Source organism: Triturus cristatus, chromosome 5_1 (assembly GCF_964204655.1).
Source record: "Triturus cristatus chromosome 5_1, aTriCri1.1, whole genome shotgun sequence".
Lineage (NCBI taxonomy): Eukaryota > Metazoa > Chordata > Amphibia > Caudata > Salamandridae > Triturus > Triturus cristatus.
This window is the reverse complement of record NC_140587.1, coordinates 419,115,537-419,140,633: the sequence shown is the minus strand read 5'-3', so window position 1 is coordinate 419,140,633 and position 25,097 is coordinate 419,115,537. Positions and strand designations below refer to the sequence as shown.

The following is a 25,097-nucleotide window of genomic DNA, read 5'->3' as shown; positions in this document are numbered from 1 at the left end:
CCGGTGTTCGTTCGCGGTGCCAGTTCTTCTCGAGTTTTCGGCATGTTCGTTTGGAGGCCTGGAGGTCTTTGGTGAACCAGGTGGCTTTCTTGCTGGCGTGGCTGTTGGACGGTGTCTTGAGTGGGGCGAGGGTGTTGGCGCAGTTGTCGATCCATTGTCTGAGGTTGCGGCCGGCGGTGTTTGGGTCGGTGTAGTCGGCGGGTGGGTTCTGGGCGAGGGTGGTGGTTAGCTGGTCTTCGGTGACTTTGCTCCAGCCGCGTCACGGCATCTGTTGGGTGCGGTGGTGCGTGGTGGGCTTCCTGAAGGTGAAGTGGATGCAGTGGTGGTCGGTCCAGTGGGGTTCGGTGGTGTGGTTGAAGGTGACGTGGGGGCTTGTTGTGAAGATGGGGTCGAGCGTGTGGCCGGCGGCATGGGTGGGTGTTGTCACGAGCTGTCTGAGTCCGAGGTTGGCGAGGTTGTCGATCAGGGTGTTGGAATTGGTGTCGTTGTTCTCGAGGTGGAAGTTCAGGTCCCCGAGGAGGATTTAGTCCGTGGAGACGAGGGCGCGTGTGTTGATGAAGTCGGTGATGGAGTCGCTGAACTGCGGTCGGGGTCCGGGTGGTCTGTAGATGAGGGTTCCTCTGAGGGTGGTGTTGGGGTCAGTGTGGATTTGGAAGTGCATGTGTTCGGCTGTGCTGAGGGTGTCTTCGGTGTTGGTCGAGACTCTGAGGGTGTTCCTGTGGACAATGGCGATTCCTCCTCCAACGCCGTTGGTACGGTCCCTTCGGGTGATCTTGTAGCCTTCCGGGATGGCTATGGCGATGTCGGGAGCTGAGGTGGTGCTCAGCCAGGTCTCCGTCAGGAAGGCGACGTCTGGGGAGGTAGAGTCGAGAAGGTCCCAGAGTTCGACGGCGTGTTTGCGGGTGGAGCGGGTGTTGAAAAGAATGCATCTGAGGTAGTTGGGTTCTTTGGTTGGTGGTTCGGTGGGCCGGATGCTGGTGAATCTGCAGTTCCGGCAGGTGAAGGGTCCTTGGGTGCGCTTCGGAGTGGCCTGGTAGCAGGTGTGTTCTCGTCCGGTGCTGAGTGCGTGGAGGGTGTTGGCATCGTAGCGGAGTCGGGCATTGTGGTGTATGCGGGGGCCAGGGGTTCTGGCACTGGGCGTGGACGGGCGCAGACCAGCTTGCCTTAGGCACGCCTTCGGCGCGCCCGCCATAAGAAGGGTAGGTGGGAGGGAGGAGCAGCTGGGAGGGGGGGGGGGGAAGGACGAATGGGTGAGCGGGGGTCGGGGTGCGGGGCCGCAGCGGTGGGGTACGTGTAGGCTTTCTTGTTTTCAGTTTCTATTATTGGTAAATTCTGGTGGGGTTTTTTCAGTGTTTTCAAGTTATTTCAATACATTAAAAAAACAGTGGTTATCAGTGGATACACATTTTCACGCCATTAATAACCACAGAAACAGTGTTTTTCCGGTGTTTATGGAACATTTTGCTTTTATTATTGCTTGCTTTTTGCACTGATAGTGCACGTACAGTGTGTACAAGGTCCAAATACATTTTTACAAATCAAACTTATTGTAGTACACCATAGAATACTTCTTCAGTGAGTCTTTGGTCATTTGCGCTCGCTCTTTCCTTCCCATGTAAACTTTTTTCTGTGAAAAGGCCCTCTCAGCATTGGCACTTGAGACGGGCAACGCCAAAACAGCCAGTACACAATTTGCTTACTCTGGCCAATGACAAAGCTTTCCATGCCAATACTGGTGCACTTGAAGATTCAATTCTCTGGGCAGGTTCTGCAACATTTGTCTTGAACTGGGCACTTATGCCCTCAGAGTTATTGAAGCAGTCAAAAATGAAGCAGCACTTTCGAAACTAGGGAGTAGATTCCCTTTAGGCAAGGGATCTAGAACTTGTACAGAGTACCACAGTGAGGTTTCATTGACTTCAAATGTCATGGTTGGCAAGGGGAAATTTCTATGCATCATTGCAAGCCATTTCTCATACATTGTAAATTAAAAGTTCCTGAATTTCTCTACAACATTGCTTTGCTTACCAAGTGGCAAGCACTCTAACATGGAACATGTTGCATTGCCAAATTCACTAAAGGTGTCACCCAGCCTACTCTCAATGAGATGTTTCACATCTACACCAATTATACTGAACACTTGGCAGACAAGGGTGTTTTCAGACTCTAGTTTTTTTATTATGTCCATTACAGCAGTTATGTTTTCCTGTAAAAATCTAAAATGCAGTAGAGTTTTTCTTTTCACATCACTATCAATATGCGAACAAAGATCATCACATTTGTTGCCTTTGGCATCATCACTCAGCAAAAATTCTGTAAACGGTTGCCACATGGATAATATAGCATTCACAGCTCCTTCCCTTGGAAAGAGAACCATCAACTAAGTGACACAGTTGGAATGACTCTTTGATGCCGCGCAAAGTGCAAAATGAGAAATATTTGCGCATAACAAAACAGTGCATCAAAATGGACTAAAAAGTCAAAGCATTCTTCATTAAGTCTGAAGATTGTAAAGATGCTTTCAGCATACCATCTAACAAGTGGCAAGGATTTCTTACAGGGAAGCACTTCAGCTCAGGTATCGATTTTGACAGGTCATCACACAACCTTTTCATATACATAGTTGAATCACTGCAAATACAAACAATATCACTTCAATCTTTGTTGAACTTGTAAGGAACCTTTTGGCATCAGCATTTCTAGTGACACTGCATTGCATGTTTTCCAAAAGTCTGGTGTCATGTTTTCACCTCTATCCTAGATGCTTGGTGATGGCACTCTTTTCACATATACTTTTCACTATACCTTACATTGAATGTTTAAAGTCTGAGGTGTTGGCAATTCACCTACTATCAATACTGACTCACTAGAAACTGGGGGCTGATGTATCAAGGGTTTTACTCATTCTCTGTGGGTAAATGTGATGGCACATATTGGGAATGATTGTTATGAAACCAGCCATTTTACATATCAGTGAAAGAATCAAACGCAGCCAAAATATCACATATAATTTTGATCTTTCCTGATTCTATACAGTTTATAAAATAATTAAACAAGACCTAAAACATGCATCTTTAGACCAAAGACCACTAAACTGAAAAAAGCAAAAGAAAGAAAAAGCTATATTTTGTGACATCCCTAAACAACAAAACTCAAGCAAAATAATGTTAACCAGTCTTTCTTGCTGCCAGCTTGTATAACAAAGCTACATTGTATTGGCCCCTTCAGGAAGAAAAAAATGACTTTCACTCCTTTTCCTTTCTTTGAATGAGATTTAGTTTGTGGTTGTGCAGGTGTTTTTTCAGTGTTTATATATTTACACTGGTGAGGGCTATTTCCCTTTCAGTGGGGCTTTATCAGTTATTATAGGTTTAAACCTAAAACCGGACAGCCTAGGTACGTGGCAGAGAGTGGCAAGCGGGAAGAAACGGTCACTGAAGCAGAAAATACACTACAATAAGGGCGGTCACAGAAGCAAATGGGGCACAATACAGATGTAAGACTGGAATGACGAGAGGGCGAGCGGGGCCGCAGGGGAAGCAGCGGCGGGGAGAGTGGCAGTAGCACGCGGGAAGGACGGTCACAAAATACAGGCACAGAATACAATGGAAGACGGTCACAAGCAGAAGGGGCACAATGCAAGTACAACATAGAGCAAGTCTAGGGCTGTAAAGCAAACCTTTGGCCTTCCACTGGCCACCAGGGATGAGGCGCAGGTGGTAGCCTGCGAGTAGAGGCGGGCCTCGATTTCCCTCAGAGGCAGCTGGGCAGAGACACGGGCGCAGTCAGGTGGGACTGCGCGGCGACCTCCCTGCAGGCAGGGTCTATTGCTCAGTTACAGCCATACTTATGTAAATACAAGGACAAAGAAAGTGCATTGTCCACATAGTTTAATATGTCACAGTATTAAAATAATTTTGGAAAACTTTGTAACTTCCATACAGAGTTACCTGCCGCTTAACACATCATTTTGCTCTAACGTTGACTTCTGGTCAGTTACCAGATTCACCAATTCTCACATGAGGGCCCATCATTTCTTACTTTTTTCCCATACACCACAAAACATTTCACAGTGGGTTATGATTAAAGAACAACTGCAGCTTAATTGGCGATTACCTTCTTCGGCCCAATCAGTCCGCCGCTGGTAATGCTTCCGAAGTCATCAAAGATGTCTGACACAGTTATTCTTCGGACTCTCCCGTGAACCTACCAATAGAAAACAAGCCATTGGAGTCAGTCTCCTGCAAGGACTTGTAATAGGTTCAATGATGTTGTAGGAATTCGGAGAAAATGTGAAAATAGGGTTTAGGACTGAAAGTAAAATTATAGAAACGTAGATAAAGCGTCATCACTTGCGCCAAACGAAGTAGAAGTAAACAAATAACTTGGGTGGGGGTGAGACAAACAAGGGGTGATGTGATTTCAGAAACAAACGCCTGAGGGTGTGCTACTAAAACCCAAGTGTCTGATGAATATTTCCCATGGTGCGTCTAGCTGTGCCATTTCTAGTGTCTGTTAAGGCCAGACAGAGCAGAAGGCCACGATCTGCTGATCGGGGTCACATACTGTAGAAGATTGTGCTGTGAAGCTGTGTGCGTGTGTAGAACGGATACACACTGAGCGATTGTTTATCGCGGTCCATTCATGCAAGGAATTTCCCAGAAAACAGGGACTCCACACCCTCGCGCTTCCTAAGGTAACTCAGTGTAGGGGAGTAATCTATTACAACTAAAACTAATATGCGACTTACCTTTCATAAAACATTTTTCAAATCAGAATGTAACTTCCTGCAGCTTGTTGAAAATGTTCCTAGGCGCCTCACTACAGTGGGAACGTTTCAGTAGTAATGACAACCGAATAGCGCCAGGTGGCGCTCTGAGGTTTCAGCCACGGAACAGTTAGAATCTGTGTGGTCTATAGCCAGGGCTAGTGGGCCAGCGCCAGCGGCCCAGCACGGTAATGCCAGGTCCTTACATTTTTACTGCACTTCACAGAGGCCTACGGACAGAAGATGGCCCAGCCAAAGCAAAAAATACGAAACTTCAATAATTCATCAACAAAGTAATGAAAACCTCTAGAGAGGGGAGGCAATCAATCAATCAGAATTCTTATAGAGAGAGACTATTCACCTGTTAGGGCCCCTGGGGAGTGGGGGGGGGGTGGGAGGTACTGCACTTCTCTCATCACATAAATTGAAGTAAGGTCACGTGGGTTTCGACCTAAATACTACATTTTTAAGCCAAACACAATCTTCCAGTAAGACTTGATTAAAACATAACAATTGCAGGCATATAAATTGAGTAAAGCGGTACAAAAGGGGGTGGTGATGGACGGAGCATCAGAACCAATCAAACACTCACACCCAGTCAACAGATCTGGGTTTGATCCATCACTGTTTTTTAGCCCATTCTGCCACCCCAGTTCAGACATGGTCATATGCAAATCAGTCTGACCCTGTGCCTCATGGGAACAGTCCAGCCCGAACTGCCAAGCCATGCCTTCCCTGGACCGGAAACAAGCTTCCTAGGACCGGTTTCTGGCATTTCAGCCGTCTTCAGCCAGGCTTGCTTGAATTCAGTGGCAAAGTGAGTAAGGGACTCACGTCTGAGCATACCCTGCCAACTTATGGCGAACAAAGCGGTACAAAAGGGGGTGGTGATGGACGGAGCATCAGAACCAATCAAACACTCACACCCAGTCAACAGATCTGGGTTTGATCCATCACCGTTTTTTAGCCCATTCTGCCACCCCAGTTCAGACATGGTCATATGCAAATCAGTCTGACCCTGTGCCTCATGGGAACAGTCCAGCCCGAACTGCCAAGCCATGCCTTCCCTGGACCGGAAACAAGCTTCCTAGGACCGGTTTCTGGCATTTCAGCCGTCTTCAGCCAGGCTTGCTTGAATCCAGTGGCAAAGTGAGTAAGGGACTCACGTCTGAGCATACCCTGCCAACTTATGGCGAACAAAGCGGTACAAAAGGGGGTGGTGATGGACGGAGCATCAGAACCAATCAAACACTCACACCCAGTCAACAGATCTGGGTTTGATCCATCACCGTTTTTTAGCCCATTCTGCCACCCCAGTTCAGACATGGTCATATGCAAATCAGTCTGACCCTGTGCCTCATGGGAACAGTCCAGCCCGAACTGCCAAGCCATGCCTTCCCTGGACCGGAAACAAGCTTCCTAGGACCGGTTTCTGGCATTTCAGCCGTCTTCAGCCAGGCTTGCTTGAATCCAGTGGCAAAGTGAGTAAGGGACTCACGTCTGAGCATACCCTGCCAACTTATGGCGAACAAAGCGGTACAAAAGGGGGTGGTGATGGACGGAGCATCAGAACCAATCAAACACTCACACCCAGTCAACAGATCTGGGTTTGATCCATCACCGTTTTTTAGCCCATTCTGCCACCCCAGTTCAGACATGGTCATATGCAAATCAGTCTGACCCTGTGCCTCATGGGAACAGTCCAGCCCGAACTGCCAAGCCATGCCTTCCCTGGACCGGAAACAAGCTTCCTAGGACCGGTTTCTGGCATTTCAGCCGTCTTCAGCCAGGCTTGCTTGAATCCAGTGGCAAAGTGAGTAAGGGACTCACGTCTGAGCATACCCTGCCAACTTATGGTGAACAAAGCGGTACAAAAGGGGGTGGTGATGGACGGAGCATCAGAACCAATCAAACACTCACACCCAGTCAACAGATCTGGGTTTGATCCATCACCGTTTTTTAGCCCATTCTGCCACCCCAGTTCAGACATGGTCATATGCAAATCAGTCTGACCCTGTGCCTCATGGGAACAGTCCAGCCCGAACTGCCAAGCCATGCCTTCCCTGGACCGGAAACAAGCTTCCTAGGACCGGTTTCTGGCATTTCAGCCGTCTTCAGCCAGGCTTGCTTGAATCCAGTGGCAAAGTGAGTAAGGGACTCACGTCTGAGCATACCCTGCCAACTTATGGCGAACAAAGCGGTACAAAAGGGGGTGGTGATGGACGGAGCATCAGAACCAATCAAACACTCACACCCAGTCAACAGATCTGGGTTTGATCCATCACCGTTTTTTAGCCCATTCTGCCACCCCAGTTCAGACATGGTCATATGCAAATCAGTCTGACCCTGTGCCTCATGGGAACAGTCCAGCCCGAACTGCCAAGCCATGCCTTCCCTGGACCGGAAACAAGCTTCCTAGGACCGGTTTCTGGCATTTCAGCCGTCTTCAGCCAGGCTTGCTTGAATCCAGTGGCAAAGTGAGTAAGGGACTCACGTCTGAGCATACCCTGCCAACTTATGGTGAACAAAGCGGTACAAAAGGGGGTGGTGATGGACGGAGCATCAGAACCAATCAAACACTCACACCCAGTCAACAGATCTGGGTTTGATCCATCACCGTTTTTTAGCCCATTCTGCCACCCCAGTTCAGACATGGTCATATGCAAATCAGTCTGACCCTGTGCCTCATGGGAACAGTCCAGCCCGAACTGCCAAGCCATGCCTTCCCTGGACCGGAAACAAGCTTCCTAGGACCGGTTTCTGGCATTTCAGCCGTCTTCAGCCAGGCTTGCTTGAATCCAGTGGCAAAGTGAGTAAGGGACTCACGTCTGAGCATACCCTGCCAACTTATGGCGAACAAAGCGGTACAAAAGGGGGTGGTGATGGACGGAGCATCAGAACCAATCAAACACTCACACCCAGTCAACAGATCTGGGTTTGATCCATCACCGTTTTTTAGCCCATTCTGCCACCCCAGTTCAGACATGGTCATATGCAAATCAGTCTGACCCTGTGCCTCATGGGAACAGTCCAGCCCGAACTGCCAAGCCATGCCTTCCCTGGACCGGAAACAAGCTTCCTAGGACCGGTTTCTGGCATTTCAGCCGTCTTCAGCCAGGCTTGCTTGAATCCAGTGGCAAAGTGAGTAAGGGACTCACGTCTGAGCATACCCTGCCAACTTATGGCGAACAAAGCGGTACAAAAGGGGGTGGTGATGGACGGAGCATCAGAACCAATCAAACACTCACACCCAGTCAACAGATCTGGGTTTGATCCATCACCGTTTTTTAGCCCATTCTGCCACCCCAGTTCAGACATGGTCATATGCAAATCAGTCTGACCCTGTGCCTCATGGGAACAGTCCAGCCCGAACTGCCAAGCCATGCCTTCCCTGGACCGGAAACAAGCTTCCTAGGACCGGTTTCTGGCATTTCAGCCGTCTTCAGCCAGGCTTGCTTGAATCCAGTGGCAAAGTGAGTAAGGGACTCACGTCTGAGCATACCCTGCCAACTTATGGCGAACAAAGCGGTACAAAAGGGGGTGGTGATGGATTAAACCCAGATCAGTTGACTGGGGGTGAGTGCTTGCTATGTTCAACACTCCGTCCATCATTTCCTTTGGTTTCTGCTTTGTTCGCCATAAGTTGGGAGGGTATGCTCAGACGTGAGTCCCTTGCTCACTTTGCCACTGGATTCAAGCAAGCCTGGCTGAAGACGGCTGAAATGCCAGAAACCGGTCCTAGGAAGCTTGTTTCCGGTCCAGGGAAGGCATGGCTTGGCAGTTCGGGCTGGACTGTTCCCATGAGGCACAGGGTCAGACTGATTTGCATATGACCATGTCTGAACTGGGGTGGCAGGGTGGGCTAAAGAACGGTGATGGATTAAACCCAGATCAGTTGACTGGGGGTGAGTGCTTGCAATGTTCAACACTCCGTCCATCATTTCCTTTGGTTTCTGCTTTGTTCGCCATAAGTTGGCAGGGTATGCTCAGACGTGAGTCCCTTGCTCACTTTGCCACTGGATTCAAGCAAGCCTGGCTGAAGACGGCTGAAATGCCAGAAACCGGTCCTAGGAAGCTTGTTTCCGGTCCAGGGAAGACATGGCTTGGCAGTTTGGGCTGGACTGTTCCCATGAGGCACAGGGTCAGACTGATTTGCATATGGCCATGTCTGAACTGGGGTGGCAGGGTGGGCTAAAGAACGGTGATGGATTAAACCCAGATCAGTTGACTGGGGGTGAGTGCTTGCAATGTTCAACACTCCGTCCATCATTTCCTTTGGTTTCTGATTTGTTCGCCATAAGTTGGCAGGGTATGCTCAGACGTGAGTCCCTTGCTCACTTTGCCACTGGATTCAAGCAAGCCTGGCTGAAGACGGCTGAAATGCCAGAAACCGGTCCTAGGAAGCTTGTTTCCGGTCCAGGGAAGACATGGCTTGGCAGTTTGGGCTGGACTGTTCCCATGAGGCACAGGGTCAGACTGATTTGCATATGGCCATGTCTGAACTGGGGTGGCAGGGTGGGCTAAAGAACGGTGATGGATTAAACCCAGATCAGTTGACTGGGGGTGAGTGCTTGCAATGTTCAACACTCCGTCCATCATTTCCTTTGGTTTCTGCTATATAAATTGAGTATTCATGCATTCTGTTGTGTCCTATGTAGTGAAGGATGTGACTGCTTCCTGATGAAGGCATCCCTGCCGCAACGCCTGTAGTGTGTCAACATACCACCAGACTTCTTTATCATCTCAGCCATTCGCATTGTGAACTTTCCTATTACTGTGTCATGGTGTGATTAGTTAATGGAATGTACATCTAAATACACAGAAAAATGAAAAAAAAAATGTCTATAAGTGTATAATTAAACGTGCATAATATTTTGTATTCACTGCAATATAGGACATTGTAGAAAGCAATTGTGTTTTGTATATAGAAAACTATCTATTATTCTTTTAAATGTGATAATTTATAATAATTAAAAATAATTTGAAATCAACAACATAAGTAGTCATGTATGCTATGTGATATGTTCGAAGTAAATTATTTGCTGTGTATGTACTATGCCTGCACATGAATGTATATTGTCACTTGCCTAGGTTTTTTCTCAATTATTAGTATTTTCCCTGCGGTCGGCAAGTTTATCTTGTATGCAGAGGCCCCATCTTTCCAAACCCACAAAAGCATTCCACACATTCCCTTTAAAATATCGCCTGAGTGTGTCCTGATTCTTTCCCTCTTTCTCTCACACAAAAACAGCCACACACAAGTCCGCAAGCACACAGACATAAGCAAACACTCACACAAAGTCTCAGGTGGGATTAAAGCCATTTTAAACTCCTTGCCCCCCCTGGCTTTCTTAATTTTCACTGGCAGTGTGCTGCCTCCATACCTGTGTTTGCACAAATGCACACGATAGAGGGAATGTGATTAACAGGACAGGTCCTAAATTGGCCCTCCACTGTCAAACACAGTGTGATGGTGAACACAGGGGCATCATGTAAATGAGCCCACGCTGAATAGTTCAGCAGCGGCTCAGCTCAGGACTACAGACGCGCCTTGGCTGTTAGAGATAGGTTCCAACCCTGAGAGCCTAATGTTCACCAGCACTAGAAGCCAGTGAGCCTACCTTTCATGAGTATTGTTAATCTCCTGAACAGTAGAGAAGTGCTGGTACTAACAGTGATAAAAATAAGAAGTCCCGGTACTCAGTACCTGTGAGTACCAGCACATTTAAAACAATGCCACTGCCCTTTTCCCTACGACCAGGCTCTTCCTGTCTCTTGCTGGTTCCATGCCTTTACATTCACATGTCCTCTCCACTCGCCTCTCATCTTTACCCAGTCTCTAACCTCCTCTCACTGGTCTGTCCCTCTTCCTCCCACCTTTGGTTTACTCTCTCCAGAAGTCTCTAACATTTTCACAGTTTACCCCCCCCACTTATCTCCTGTTCTCCCCTCCATGCGGGACTCATCCCCTAAGTTTGCCACCTGGCCAGTATTTTGTTCTGCAATATTTCATTATTTTTGTGTGTGTATACGCACACACGAGCGTGAGCACACACACGAGCGTGAGCACACACACATACGATTATTAAAGTTATCAAGAAATGCACCAGATTTGTGAATTTACACAAATTTGTGTTGAAATACCATTTCTAAGCCCATTAATGATTTCATAACTCAACAAATGTCTAGCATTTTTATCTGAAAAAAGTGGCAATCTTAACTACACCTGTCACCTTTTTTTACATTCATCCCTCCCCCTTCCTTCTATGGTCACCCCATCTTTTCCTCAACCAAATCTATTGCCAGTTGTCATGGGACCTCATTCCTGAGGTGCTGCAGCTTCCCTGCTATTCATTGCTCTATGGGCAGGGCTCACTTCACACCCATGGACCCAGTACCCAAGTCAGTTTCTGTTATATTGTAAATGCAGCGATTAGTGTTGGAAGGGCACACAAAGGGAAGCGGCTCATGTGCTGAACAAAAAGATGAAAAGAAAACCGGCTTTGGCGAAGGTGGAGGATTGTCTTGCGTTGCCACTCACTTTACTACAGCCAGTGAAATATCCTAAATGGGACTGGATTGCTGACCGGCAGTTCCAGCCCATTTACACACCCAATGGAGAGGGGGAGGGGCTAAAGCACTTTCAACTGAATAGTCGTTGAGCACCTGATCGACAGTGCAAGGTATGTCTAGAGCCTGTCCTGTTAAACACAGCATGACGCAAGCCCTCTCAGAACCCTGCAGTCTCAGGATATTCACATGAATGCTGCTGGAATCTCCAGCAGGGACTCTGCAAAAGCCTACTGCAAGAGACTTGGCTCACTTACAAGCTCTGAGAAGCACAGCGACATCTACCCTGTGCTAGAGGAGATACCTAACCTGAGCCCGCCGTGCCATCTATCAGGGTACCGGTACTGACAGAAAATTCAAAAGTGCCGGTACTCAGTACCGGTGAGTACCGGCCGTGGTCTTTCAGATCCGTGGTATAGTGGCCGGGGCCAGGATGGCACAGCAGAGATGTCTGCTGGGAGTGTAAATAGAGAGGCTGTGGTTGAGGTATGCAGGTCTGATGTTGTGTAGGGCCTGGTAGGCATGCATGAGAAACTTGAAGGAGATTCTTTTGTTGATCAGGAGCCAGTGGAGGTTTCTCAGGTGACTGGCGATGTGGCTGCGGCAGGGGTGTCCAGGGTAAGTCTGGCGGAGGCGTTCAGGGTTCTTTGCAATCTCTTTTGGAGCTTCTGGGTGGTGCTGGTATAGAATGTGTTGATGTAGTCAAGTTTGCTGCTAACGGGCACCTGTGTAACCGTTCTTTGTCACTTCGATCTTTTTTTTATATCACTGCGCCGTGAAGCTACCTCAGAGCGCGGAAACAGACGAGCAGCGCAGAAGAGAAGGTTGGACTTAACAAGGTCCATCTAAATACATCAGCGATAAAATTATTATTTTTTTTAAAAAAGATGGAAGTGACAAATAAACTTGTGGAACATTATAAAGAAAAGGATATAAGCTGTTTACGAACGGGTTACTTCCTCACTCGACCGAATTGGCACTAAATCCACAAAATATACGGAGCTGCTACTTATTACGGAAGCTTGTATAAACAAAACAGGTTTGAGAGGATTCGGTCTTGCCTACTATCTAATTAGAGCCTTGATAAAGCCCAGGGGGCGAAACGTACGTCGGCTGCTGCTGCTGTTCTGCGTTCTCTGAAAAGTGAAAATAAAACTAACGGAAGGACCTGATTTAAGATTGTGCCTGGCTCTTAATTGAAAGGACACTTGATTATTGTTTCAACTGGATCATTTTGTGTGGGAGAAAGAACATTATTTTTCCTGTCTTTCTTGTTTTTCGACACTCTTTCTTGACTTCTGTATTGGATAAGAGACATAATGATTGGGTGTGCTCTGGTGTCTTATGGTTCAATGTTGTTCTAGGCATGTGGTCCTAGGAAAAATATACCCTGGTGGGTGGGTATAGTAACACTATAAGAGCACCCTAAACAAATACTGTGAAATTGAATTACTTGGACTCAGTTTCTTCAATAGATGTGCAGGTCTACAAGCAAACCCACAAGTTTCTGGAATTTTTGTAGTCAAGGATGATGCATGGTAGGTGGGTGTTGGGGGTGGGTTCCGAGCGCTGCAGGCCAACAGCAGTTGTCCCAGGCAGTGGTTCCCAGAATGGGGACTTCTGTTTTGTTGGAGTGGAGCTTGAAGCAGCTGTCCTTCATCCAGGTGGTGACTGCCTTCATCCCATTGTGGAAGTTGTTTTTTGTAGCTGTAGGTTCGTTGGTGAGGGAGAGACTCAGCTGGGTGTCGTCGGCGTAGGAGAATATGTTTAGTCAATGTTTTCTGAAGATGGCTGCCAGCAGGGCCATATAGATTTTGAAGAGGGTGGGGCTCAGGGAAGAGAATTGAGGGACTCTATAGCTGATCTCTGTAGGTTCTGAGGAGAACAATGGGAGCCTGAATCTCTGGATTCAGTTGGTGAGCTTTGCTGCGGATGCTGGCATCGTGGAGATTTACGTAGAGGGTGTGGCGGGAGACGGTGTCGAAAGCGGCAGAGAGGTCCAGGAGGATAAGGGTTGCAGTTCTGCCTTGGTGGAGCAGATTGTGGACGCAGTCTATTGCGGCAAGGAATGCAGTCTCGCTGCTGTGGTCGCTTCTGAAGCCTGATTGGGAGGCATCCAAGATGTGGTGTGTTTCAATAAATCTGGTGAGTTGGGCGTTGATGGCCTTCTCGATGACTTTGGCTGGGAAGGGTAGCAGAGAGATGGGTCTGTAATTCTTGAGGTCCGTCAGTCGGCATAGTTTTTTCAGCACAGGGTTGATCTCTGCGTGTTTTCAGTCTTCAGGGAAGGTGGTGAGTTCCATGGAGCAGTTGATGCTGCAGCAGAGTTCAAGGGCGATGGTGGCACTGGCTTGGTTGAAGATGTGGTGGGGCAGGGTCCTGAGGGGGCTCCAGAGTGGATGATCTTCATGATCCCTAAGGTGTCGCCAGTGTTGAGGCTCGTCCAGTTGAGCAGAGTCGGCTGGGATCTGTAGCATTTGGGTGCGGTGGTTGCGGGTGGGTCCTCTATTGTCAAGCTGTCGTAGATGTCTGTGATCTAGCGGTGTAAGAAGGTGGCGAGGTTGTCACAGAGGGCTTGGGAGGGGAGGGATGTCAGTGGCATTCATGTTGGGTTCGGACAATTCTTTTATCACGGTGAAGAGTTCTTTGCTATTGTGTGCGTTGATACGTTCCTGTATGGCAGTTTTCTTTGTGGCTCTGATGAGGTGGCGGTGCAGTTGAAGGCTTCATAGTTTGCTGAGGTCTTGCTGCTCCTTCATCTTCTCTCGAGTCATCTGCAGGTGCGCCAATCTTTTGGAGGGGGGTGGGGGGAGAACCAGCTGGCTTTCTTGGTGGGCTTTTTGCTGGAGGGTTTCCTGAGGGAGGGCAGTGTATTGGCGCATCCATAGGTGGAGGTTGCGTGCTGGTGTGTTGGTGTCTGCAGAGGTCGGCGGTGGTGCCTTGCGGAGGCGAGTTGGTCTTCGGAGACCTTGTTCCAGCTTCTGCGGGGGTAGCGGTTGGTGCAGTGGTGTTGAGTGGGTTTGGTGAAGGAGAAGTGGGCGCAGCGGTGGTCAGTCCATTGGAGTTTGGAGGTGTGGCTGAAGGAGATAATGTTGCTTGCGGAGAAGATGGGGTTGAGCATGTGTCCGGCTAAAAGCACTGGGGAAGTGATTAGTTGTTTGAGTCCAATGGTGTTGAGGTTCTCCAGTAGGGCTAAGGTGTTGGGAGCGATGAGGTTGTCTAGGTGGAAATTGAGGTTGTCGATGTAGTCTGTTGAGGCGAGGGCGTGCCGTGCTGTGAAGTCAACTATGGATTTGCTGAACAGAGTGGTGGGTCTGTAGATGAGGGTGCCACAGAGGGTGGAGTTTAGGTTGGTCTGAATCTTGAAGTGGAGGTGCTCCATGTCTGATGAGTGGTCATCGGAACTAGTTGTGAGGCGGAGGGTGTTTTGGGCCAGATGACGATGCCCCCACCTGGCCCGTTGGCGCGGTCTTTGCGGATAATTTTGTATCCATCGTGGATGGTAGTGGAGATATACAATGCAGAGGTGGGGTTCATCCGGTTTTCTGTGAAAAAGGTGACGTGGGGGAAGATGGAGTCTAGCAGTTACCGAATTTCCATCTGTTTGTTGAGGGAGCGTGTGTTGAGTAGGATGCATCTGAGGTAGTCAAGTCCGGTTCTTGGGGGCCGTGTGGTTGGTAGGTCTGGTATGCAAAGGCAGGAGAAGGTGCAGTTGGGCAGGTGAATGGTCCTTGGGTGTCATTTGGCAAAACGGGGTGGCAACGGTTGAGTTGTCTGGCGTTATGGGTGTGGAGGATGCTGGCATTGTATCGGTGAAAGGCGCGGTGACCAGGGTCCATGGTGCTGGGTGCGGTCCAGGCACGGACGGGTACAATCCGGCTTGGCTTTGGCATGCCGGCGGCGCACCCGCTGCCATTAAGTAGTGGTAGGGAGGTGGAAGGGGCTGGTCAGCTGGGAGACGGGAAGCAGCACTGGAAGATGGCAGCCCGCAGGTGCCGAGCAGCGGCAGGGTCGTTAAGTGAAGAGGCACAGAATAACATGGAAAAAGGCACAGAATAAAGAGAAATACCGAAAAATGAAAAGATAGGAAAGCAGAGACAGAACACACCACTGGACCACCAGGGATGAGGCATAGGTGGAAGCCTGAAGGTGGAGGAGGGCCTCGAACTCGAGGACTAGAGCGCAGAGGATCAACAACTACCAGGAGGAGCTGCGCGGCAGGGGAGCAACGGATCCTGAAGGTCAACAAGGCCGCTCTTTCACTGTGCAGCAGCCGCCATTAAGTAGTTATAGGGAGGTGAGAGGGGCTTGTCAGCTGGGAGGCAGGAAGCGGCGCTGGAAGGGGGCAGGCCACAGGGGCTGAACAGCAGCTTTGGGAGGGAAGTGAAGAGGAACAGAAGGGCAGGGAAAAAGGCCCAGAAAAAGGCAAAGAAAAAGGCACTGAATAAATAAAAATAAAGAAAAATGAAAAGACAGCAAAGGAGAGAAAAGCAGAGACAGAACTCACCACTGGACCACCAGGGATGAGGCACAATTAGGAGCCTGCGGGTGGAGGAGGGCCTCAAACTCGAAGACTGGAGAGCAGATGGGGCAACAGCTATGGACACTGAAGTTCAGCGAGTTAGGAGGGCAATTCAGAATATGGGGGAAAGCTGAATATTGATTTGAAAGAATGTTAATAAATAAAGTATTTTTTTTTTAAACGCATACTCCTTTTCACAGATTCATTCCATGAACCGCTTCCAAATAAAAAATCTACGTGAAATGAAAAAACACAGGCTGAGTGCCTGGGTGCATTGCTGAGGCAGGAAGTGGATGGGGGCCAGAGTAATCCTGATCATGCCCAGGACTGCAAGCAGATTTTCTGCAACAGCCCAACCGTTATGCCATGTTTATACAGCTTACTATAGTGCACGAATCACCTCCGAAGAGGTATCTCTGCGCTAACGATAAACGGAGGCAAAACCTAGCACAGAGTTTTAAAATAAGACTGTGTTGAGCAGTTTCTTGAATTTGATGTAATCAGGGCAGATGCGAATATGATCGGGCAAGACATTCCAATAATACGACACCAGGTAAGAGAAAGACCTGTCCCCGCATCTAGTCAATCGGACATGAGGAACGATAAGCAGCGCTTTGGCCTTGGAGCGCAGATCCCTGACTGGACAGTAGTTCAGTTTGCCGTTAATTACTTATGCGTAAGGCAACAAATAAATAAAAATATCATTTTCTTAATTGGAAGCCAATGTAAGACTTACAGTAGAGGTTCAGCCAAGGAGCGGGAAGGAAGATTACATGCAAATCGCGCGGCCATGTTTTGGACCACTTGCAGTTTGGAAATTAAGGTCTCATTGGCTAATGCAATTAGAGCATCGCCGTAGTGCAATTTGCTAATAATCAAGGCTTGAACAAGGAAAACAGGAAAAAGCTTTGTTTAGAAGATGCATAATGTTGAAATACCTGCTGCTGGTGGCAATGACCTGGTTTTTCATGGACAAAGACTGATCTATTTTAAGACCAAGATTCTTCACTACCTGTTTGGGTATAGGAGCGGACCTAATTCTGTAGGCCCCCGTTCTGAGGTCCAAAGGTGCTGTGCATTTTCAAATAGCATGATCTCAGTTTTCTCTGTATTTAATTGCAACCTGCTTTCATCATATACACCCACCCGCCAACTCTGCTCAATAGGTCATCATCTGGCGGTTGTGTCCCGGGTAAGGAGGGTGCGTTCTGGTGGGCGCTCCTTCCGCACACTGGCAGCTGAACTCTGGAACTCACTTCCTATACACATCCGCAGCGTTAATAATTACCTGGCATTCCGTAAGGCTATTAAGACCCACCTCTTTCCTCCACTATAGACCCTGTTTTTGTCAGCAGCCTCTCTTCTTGTTTGCTATCAGTGCTGGGACGCACCTTTGCTGGGGCAGCTGTGTGCTTTATAAAACATTATAACATAACAGAGAGTTGGTTGCCATCCAGTCTGCGATAGCTTTCACACCGTTTGAGAACTGATCTTTGATCCTGTCCAGGTCATGCCCAGAGGAGATGACAAGCTGAGTATCATCAATATATAATGTAATTTAAAATCTAAAGGATCTAGCAATGGTAGCTAGAGGGGACACATAGATGTTTTAAACAGCGTAGGGCTTAAACATGAGTCTTGTGCTACCCCCTTGTCAATCAACAGGGTGCGTGATTTAAAGGTACCCAGAGAGATAGTATGAGATCTATTTCTTAGGAAATCCCAGAACCACTGGAGGGATGTACCAAAAATACCAATCTCATGTAACCTTTAAATCAGCCTTGGGTGAGGCACAGTATCAAAGGCTGCAGATACATCTAGCAACACCAGCATGAATGGAATGCCTTTGTCTTGAGAGAGTCTGATGGAATCAGTCATTGCATCCAGGGCAGTCTCATTACTAAAGAAGGGTCTGAACTCAGATTGGGATGGGTACACTGGGTCAACAGTTGATGATAGTGGCCAGCTGTTGCCTCTGGAACTGGATTCCACTGTAGAGTGAATGGGGACAATGATGTTCTTCCTGTGTGGTTTGTGCGATGAGTGAGTTGCAGGTGAGTGAATTAATCTAGTGGCTTGAACTGTATAGGATTAATTGTTTAGTAGGACTTTGTCGGGCTTATGCTTCACCCCGCCCCCTAAATTTCTTCAGCTCGAATGCAGTATCTTGTTATTTCCTAGCCTAGCCAGTGACGTTTGATATGCTGTCCTGTTTTTGGTTTATTGTCTCCCTTCTCTTTCCTCCTTTCACTTATTTCCTTTCCCTTTCTTGATGATTTCTCCCCCTTTCCCTTTCCCTCCTGGATGTCCTTTCCTTTATCCTTGCTTATTCCACATACTATTGCTTTCTGTTTGACTGATGTAATTGCCTTTTTTCAATCATGTTTCCATGGCTCACAAATGTTTATTTGCCATTGTAGCTGCACTTTTAGTTGCTGATATTGATATTTCCAGAGTAATGCCAGCATTCATCATTTCTGTTGCATTGGACTGTCTCATGCCTATGGTATTGTTCCCCTTTTACTTTGTTTCTTCTCTCCTTTTTCTGTGTTGTTCTTCACATACCCTTTAATAAAATGCGGTAAAAGAAACACAGAGCTAGGCTGGGGTCCAGGTGATAATTACAGGTATCCTATAACCAAATGTGTGACGTTCCGAGATATTCTCCTGCTACATTGAGTAAGTGGAATTAATTCATTATTTCAACCCAGTAGTAGGGTGCCTTACCAGAGTGGTGTGTGTCTCGTTCTTCACCCGCCTCTATAAAGCAATCCACTGGAACGCCTTTAGACAACAGTCACCTGGGGCAGGTATTTCAATGCAGAGAAATCGTACGGGTCCATGACCACTGGTTCAGGGAGTTCTGGTAATTCAACTCACATGGCATGCTACCATAGAGCCAATAATTGAGACGAGTCAACTGTGAGGTCCAATAATACAACTGCACATCTGCCATCCCAAGACCATCCTTATACCATGTGCGAATGCATTTATCAAAGGCTACTCTAGGCACCTTATGCTCCCACTTGAACTCACAAGCGTATTTCCCTCAGTTTATTAAAGAACGACCCAGGGATGTCAAAATTATAGTTTTGAAGAATATACGAGTTAGGCAAATGAAACCACGCTGCCCAAGAGATACTGGTAGTGCATTCAAAGGCAGGAGTTCAGTGCGAACCTAATGAGTATTGGAACCAGATTCAGTTCTCATGCCAATTGTGGATTGGATGTGACCTTCATTACAAAGCATTTAAACCTATCCTTGATTGTACAGATTACTGACCTGTCCCAGTTACCAACAAGTCCAGTAATGATCCAGAATTTCTGTAGTTTTTTCTTGATTCTTGGTCCCGATTATTTAGGGTATCTGATGAACAACAGGGGATCATCCGCCTTACAATGATATGCTATGGTCTCTTCTCCCACACCCGTCTAGGCCCTTCATCAGGATATCCATCTGTATCTAGGCAACCAACAGTTCCACTGCCAACACAAACAGTAGAAGGGACATCCCTGTCGGGTGCCCCTCTCTGCAAAACGAAGGGGAGGGAACCATTTACTCTTACCCATGCCACAGGCTTCGTATATAGTATTTCAATGTATTTAATAAAGGTCTCACCTAACTTAAAGCGTCTCAGCACCCAAAACAGGTAAGCCCAGTTTGGGTGTTAAAGCAACCGCATGGGTAAATTAGGGATCTCGAGGCGACGCTCACCTGACAGTAAGACACAGCATTTAAAGTCAAAAGTTCCTAGTGTTGTGCGCACAAGGGAGGAATGTTTACCCTACAGTCCTTATCTAATTTCCTGAAGATAGGAGTACTATACAGATTTAAGCAAACCTTAGGCACACACTATACACAAATTACATATGGTAAATTATTCCCAGTTCAATAGTCATCCAGATTAAACATTTTAGAAAATACAATTTCCACATGAAAAAATATAGTCATCCAAATCTTTGGCTCCAGAGATCTTTTATTCGCAGATCATTTTCAATGTTCATGTAGCCAACACGTGTTTTGTCGGTTTTGCGACTTCATCAGGGCTACAACAATTAATAAAATAGTAATCAGGGATACAGACTCTTAATGTATGGCAAACATATTAGGCAAGTACATCACCACCACCAACTAGCGTGAAGTTGTGGTTATTACATTCATATTTGTGACATGTACATATTTGGTGCATGTGAGCAAAGGTGCAACATAACGATATTATCAAGTAACATTTAGCGCAAGGAATGAAATGCTTATATTGGTCATCGACATAATGTCGTCGGACTGTGCTTCACAGGTGACACTAAAACTTTAAGCACTTGGACGGTGTTTTACTTACAGTTGGTTCATGAGGGTTGAAAGGTAAATATTTGAAAAAGTAAATAAAAGTAACAGAACAGCGCACCAAGCAAGGTCACAGATATTGAAATTGGCAGGATTAAAGGGTTTACTGTGTGAAACATTATAGCCCCGGGGGCGTGGCCGAGCCGAGCTGCAAGATGGCCGCTTGGTAGCGGGGCTCTGCCGGCCGAGCACAATATCCGTCATTTATCCGGCACAAAACTACCCATCCTGCTAAATGCGAGGCAGAGCTGGGGACCGCTCACTGTGCTGCATTAATTGAGGCGCCCATCGATCCTGTACCTGGCGTGTAAGCTCTCTTTTCGCCGAACGAAAAGTGTTGGCCTGGCTGGGGCCGGCGAGCATGGCGCCTGCGGCAGTGGCGACATCTGCCAAGTGACGGGCTGGCGGTCGCTAAGCCGCGGGACGCCTGCACTGGTTGCGATCCATGCACTCGCATCGGAGACTGGCTGTGACTCCTGGCGGGGCCGCTGGCGGTGCAGAGGAGGCAATCTCCGGGGCCTGGACCGACCCCCGCAACAATTTGCCCGCAGTGAGTAATGGCGTAGAGACCCCGGCCCGCGTGGGGCTTTCCGACAGACGGACTGAGCAGGAGGGGGTAATCCCTGTGCTGTGCTGCGGCGGGGACTGGGTGAATGTGGACCCGTGGGGCGCTCCTCCCTGTGCGGTGGCCTCTGACCTGGGCACCTCAGGATCGATGTGAGGAGTGGGGGCGGGCGCTGGGACCCGGACGCTGCACCGGCCCGATCTGAATATTTTCGGCGGCGCTCTCGTCCTGCTGTGAGCGTCCAACGCTGCTGTGGTGCAGGAGATAGTGGGCTTGCGTGTGGAGCTACGTACCGCGCCGCTCTGAGCTGGGGAGCGCATACCAATTTTGACGCCGGTATCGCTAGTCCCGCCCCTCCCCCCCGGCACCCGTTATCGGAGCACGTCCATTCCCGCTACATCCACGGATCTGCATAGCTGGGGCAAAAGGAGGTGGTTTGGGGAGTCCTGGAGGCTAGGGCTAAGCTGCAACTGCCTCCGGCTGCTGTGTATGGCGCAGATCTGGCTCTTGGCCCCCTCCGCCGGTGATGCCGCTAGGTAGGCCTCCTAGTGAAACATTTGGGCTTTGATCACCTCCACCTGCTGGACTAATCAATTGACGGAGAATTTATCCTGTTGCCCGTGGCGGTTAGCCGGCGGTTTGGAAGCGCACTCGCCCTTGTAGCCCACGGGCACAAGAGCCTCTGAGACCAGAAACACCATTTTCTCTCCCACATTGTGATAGTGGTTGGCTGGCCTGCAACAGCTAGATGGTATTACCGCAACATAGAAGCACGATGGGAAAGGCGGATACTAAACAACCAAAGATAACTTTTGACAAACGCAGCACCCGGCAGACTGATGGAGACATAACCTCACAGACTATAGTACCTTAAACTCAATTGGAATCGGACCAGGATGAGGACATACGATGTAAAAGGGTGCCTTAAAGAAATCTGCGCCAAAATTGACTCTCTCGCAGTACGGATGGACCAGGTATCGCACAGAGTAGATAAACATCAATCACGTCTACATGAGTTGGAAACTAGGGTCTCAGACGCAGATGATCGTTAAGACGAGTCGCAGGGCCATCTCCTGCGTATGGACAAGGTACTGGAGGTTATAAAAGCGTGGAATGAGGACCTTGAAGCGCGCTCCCGCAGGAACAATGTTCGCCTGACTGGAATACCGGAGTCAACACACATATCCAACATGGAGAAGTATGTGAGGGTTTCTTCCAGGACCTGTTCGGGTCAGACCTATCTGCCATGTTTCTGGTGGAGCGGGCGCACCGCACGCTGGGTCCTCGTCGGGCGCCCCTCCGAGACCGATATTGGCCCGGCTGCTCAATTACCGCGATAGGGACACAGTTCTCCGTTTGGCCCGCGAACAAAAACACCCTACAGTATCAAAATAACGCAATTTAACTGTACCCCGACTTCACACAGGCGGTCTAGGCAGCAAAGAGAGAGTTCCTTCCGGCAAAGGAACTGCTTCAGAAAGCCGGAATTACGTATGCTATGCTCTACCCTGCCAAACTCCATGTTCATACAAATAGCAAGCCTTCCTTTTTCATGGACGCCAATGCTGCACTGAAATTTGCCAAGCAACAAACACGAAAACAGAGAGACAAAGGCCACGACGGGGGCGCCTCATCACAGAGTCAGCTAAGTGACAATGACTGATGTAACATTTTTGAACTACTAGTGGCATGTACTCGGTTTGCCTTCTTGCGCAGCTGTGGGAGGAACTAGTCTACATGCTCTTGTTTTGTGTTTTAGATATGAGATATGTTAACGTATTTATGGTAGTTTAAACATGCTTGGCCACCCTGTTACAAAGGGACAGGGTAATATGCCGGCGACTTCACACCACTGTTGGGATAATTCCCTACATCTGAGACTGTTTGGGGTAGGAGTGGGTGGGGGGAGGGGAGGGATTGTTCCTTTCAGTTTGTTGTTCATTGCAATGTGCCTCAAAGTATACTACTGAAACGATGATCATTGGACATGTCTCACTCTATCTGGGGATCGCCCTCACGCACATGACTAAATCCTATGCAGTAACACTGGGAACACATTTAGAGGCAGCTCTGTTCAGCATAGGGATCATACTCATTCCAGTTGACCTGTCTACCCTAACGTGCCTCACTTGGAATGTGCGTGGTCTGAATGACCATAGAATAATGCGCCTAGTACAATCCCACCCTTCTGGACACTCAGCTGCGATCTGTCTCCTACAGGAGACCCATTTAAGAGGCGTAACCAATGACAGGTTGAGATCTAATAGGTGGAGTGAGGTATTTACTTTAGGCTATTCCAATTACTCCCGTGGTGTTGCTACTTTAATAAAAAAGGGAACGCCCTGGCAAACTCTGAAGGTGACCAGTGATACCGATGGACGCTATGTGTTGGTATTGGGGGTGTTGTTTCACCAAAAGGTTCTCATTGCAAATGTTTATGGGCTAAATATGGATCACCCCCACTTCTTCCATCAAATCTGGCACACTATGCAATCCATGGGGGAGGCGTCACTCATATAGGGGGGTGATTTTAATACCATCATGTCCCTGACCGAGGATAGATTGGGTGCCTCGTGCACACACCACCCACAGGCCGCAGCAGTTCTACACCAAATAATGGAAGACTACGGCTTAATAGACACTTGGCGGAGCCTCTACCCCAACTCTAGAGGGGCACTTGTATCACGCATCAGCATAATGCATGGTCGCGCTTAGACTTTTGGCTTACTTCCCCTGACCTGCACTCTTGGGTCTCAGATGTGTCACATCACGCACGCACATTATCTGACCACTCTCCAGTCACACTAACACTAAGGGTACCCCAACCTTATAGACAGCCCTTCGCATGCGCCTACCACCCCACGCTCTGCTGGACGCGGCCTACAGAGAGGAATTACACTCGCACATCATGGAATACTTTGAGAAGAACACGGGGGTCTGTGGACACGGTGGGGACTTTATGGGAGGCCTTCAAAGTGGTCATCAGAGGCCATTGCATAGCAGGGCAACACAGGGTGCTCAGGGACATACGTGGCAGCCTGGGACGTCTAGAATCGGAAATCCATATACTTGAACAACAATACTACATTACACCGTCAGCGGGGACCTTGGGCCAAATTCGTAGCACATTGACTGCATTTCAGGAGGAGGCTGACTGGGAAACTAAGTTCCTTCATAAATATGCTGTTGCGAGGAGATATGGAGAGGGAGACCGGCCTGGGACGACACTCGCAAATCTTTTAAAACCACCTAGGGGGGACACCTTCATCACAGCACTCCACACCCCGGCAAACGACCTGGTACATTCTCCCCCTGATATTTTACATACCATGCGCAATTTCTACTCACAGCTGTACACATCCCAAGTGACTCCCCCGAGCGAAGAGCTGGAGGAATACTTCGAATCTATAGCACTAGTATGGTTTAACAATTTTCACAGGGAGTATCTTGACCTGCCGTTCACGGTAGAAGATGTACGTCGGCTTATCGGCAGAATGAGGGCAGACAAGGCGCCCGGAGCGGATGGTCTAACCACGCAACTCTATAAAGAATTTTCTGCAGAGCTTGCCCCTCGCCTCCTTGAGGTGTACCAGGAGGCACTACAGGATGGTATCCTCCCTGATTCTATGAGAGAGGCAATCATAATATCCCTACTCAAACCGGATAAAGATCCGCAGCAATGCGAGTCTTATCGTCCACTATCACTTATAAATTTAGATGCCAAAATATTTGCTAAACTATTGGCCACAAGACTACAACCCCTACTCCCAATGATAGTCCTATCGGACCAATCAGGCTTTGTGCCGGGTAGGGCAACCTCGCACAATCTCAGAACTTTATTCGGATTATTACATTATCTGGCACCACATGTGTCCGCTGCAACAGCTCTCCTGGATGCCACAAAGTCGTTCGATTAGCTTGAGTGGGGCTTTCTGTTTCCCTTGCTCAAAAGAATAGGTTTAAGTCTGACCTTTATCAGGCAAATCCAACTTCTCTACACAAGGCCCACGGCGCGTCTCCGAGTAAATGGGCTGATCTCTGAGCCATTTGCCTTAACATGTGGCACCAGGCAGGGATGTTCCCTGTCGCCGTTACTGTTCGCGATTGCGACAGAACCATTGGAGGTGCGTTTGCGTCAACACCATGCGAACAGGGGAATTGGCTTCACGACCAGGGCTCTCACTGTGTCCATGTATGCGGACGACATCACGCTTTACATGGTTAACCCTACAGACAATCTGGCACCTATGACCAGAGAGGTGGTTCTGTTCGGCAGGCTCTCTGGAGTGAACATTAACTGGAGCAAACGCCTGGAACTCAGAGATTCACC

At 48.3% G+C, this 25,097-nt stretch overlaps 1 protein-coding gene across 3 annotated transcripts in view; it reads right to left on the bottom strand.

The window, feature by feature from the left end:
* Nucleotides 1–25,097, bottom strand: part of RGS22 (regulator of G protein signaling 22) — a 1,028,745-nt gene that overhangs the window by 169,647 nt on the left and 834,001 nt on the right. For all 3 annotated transcript variants that reach the window (XM_085605181.1, XM_085605183.1, XM_085605184.1), the window contains one exon: nt 4,117–4,206. In XM_085605181.1, the coding sequence (XP_085461307.1) occupies nt 4,117–4,206 (90 nt within the window). The remainder of the gene's footprint in view (nt 1–4,116; nt 4,207–25,097) is intronic.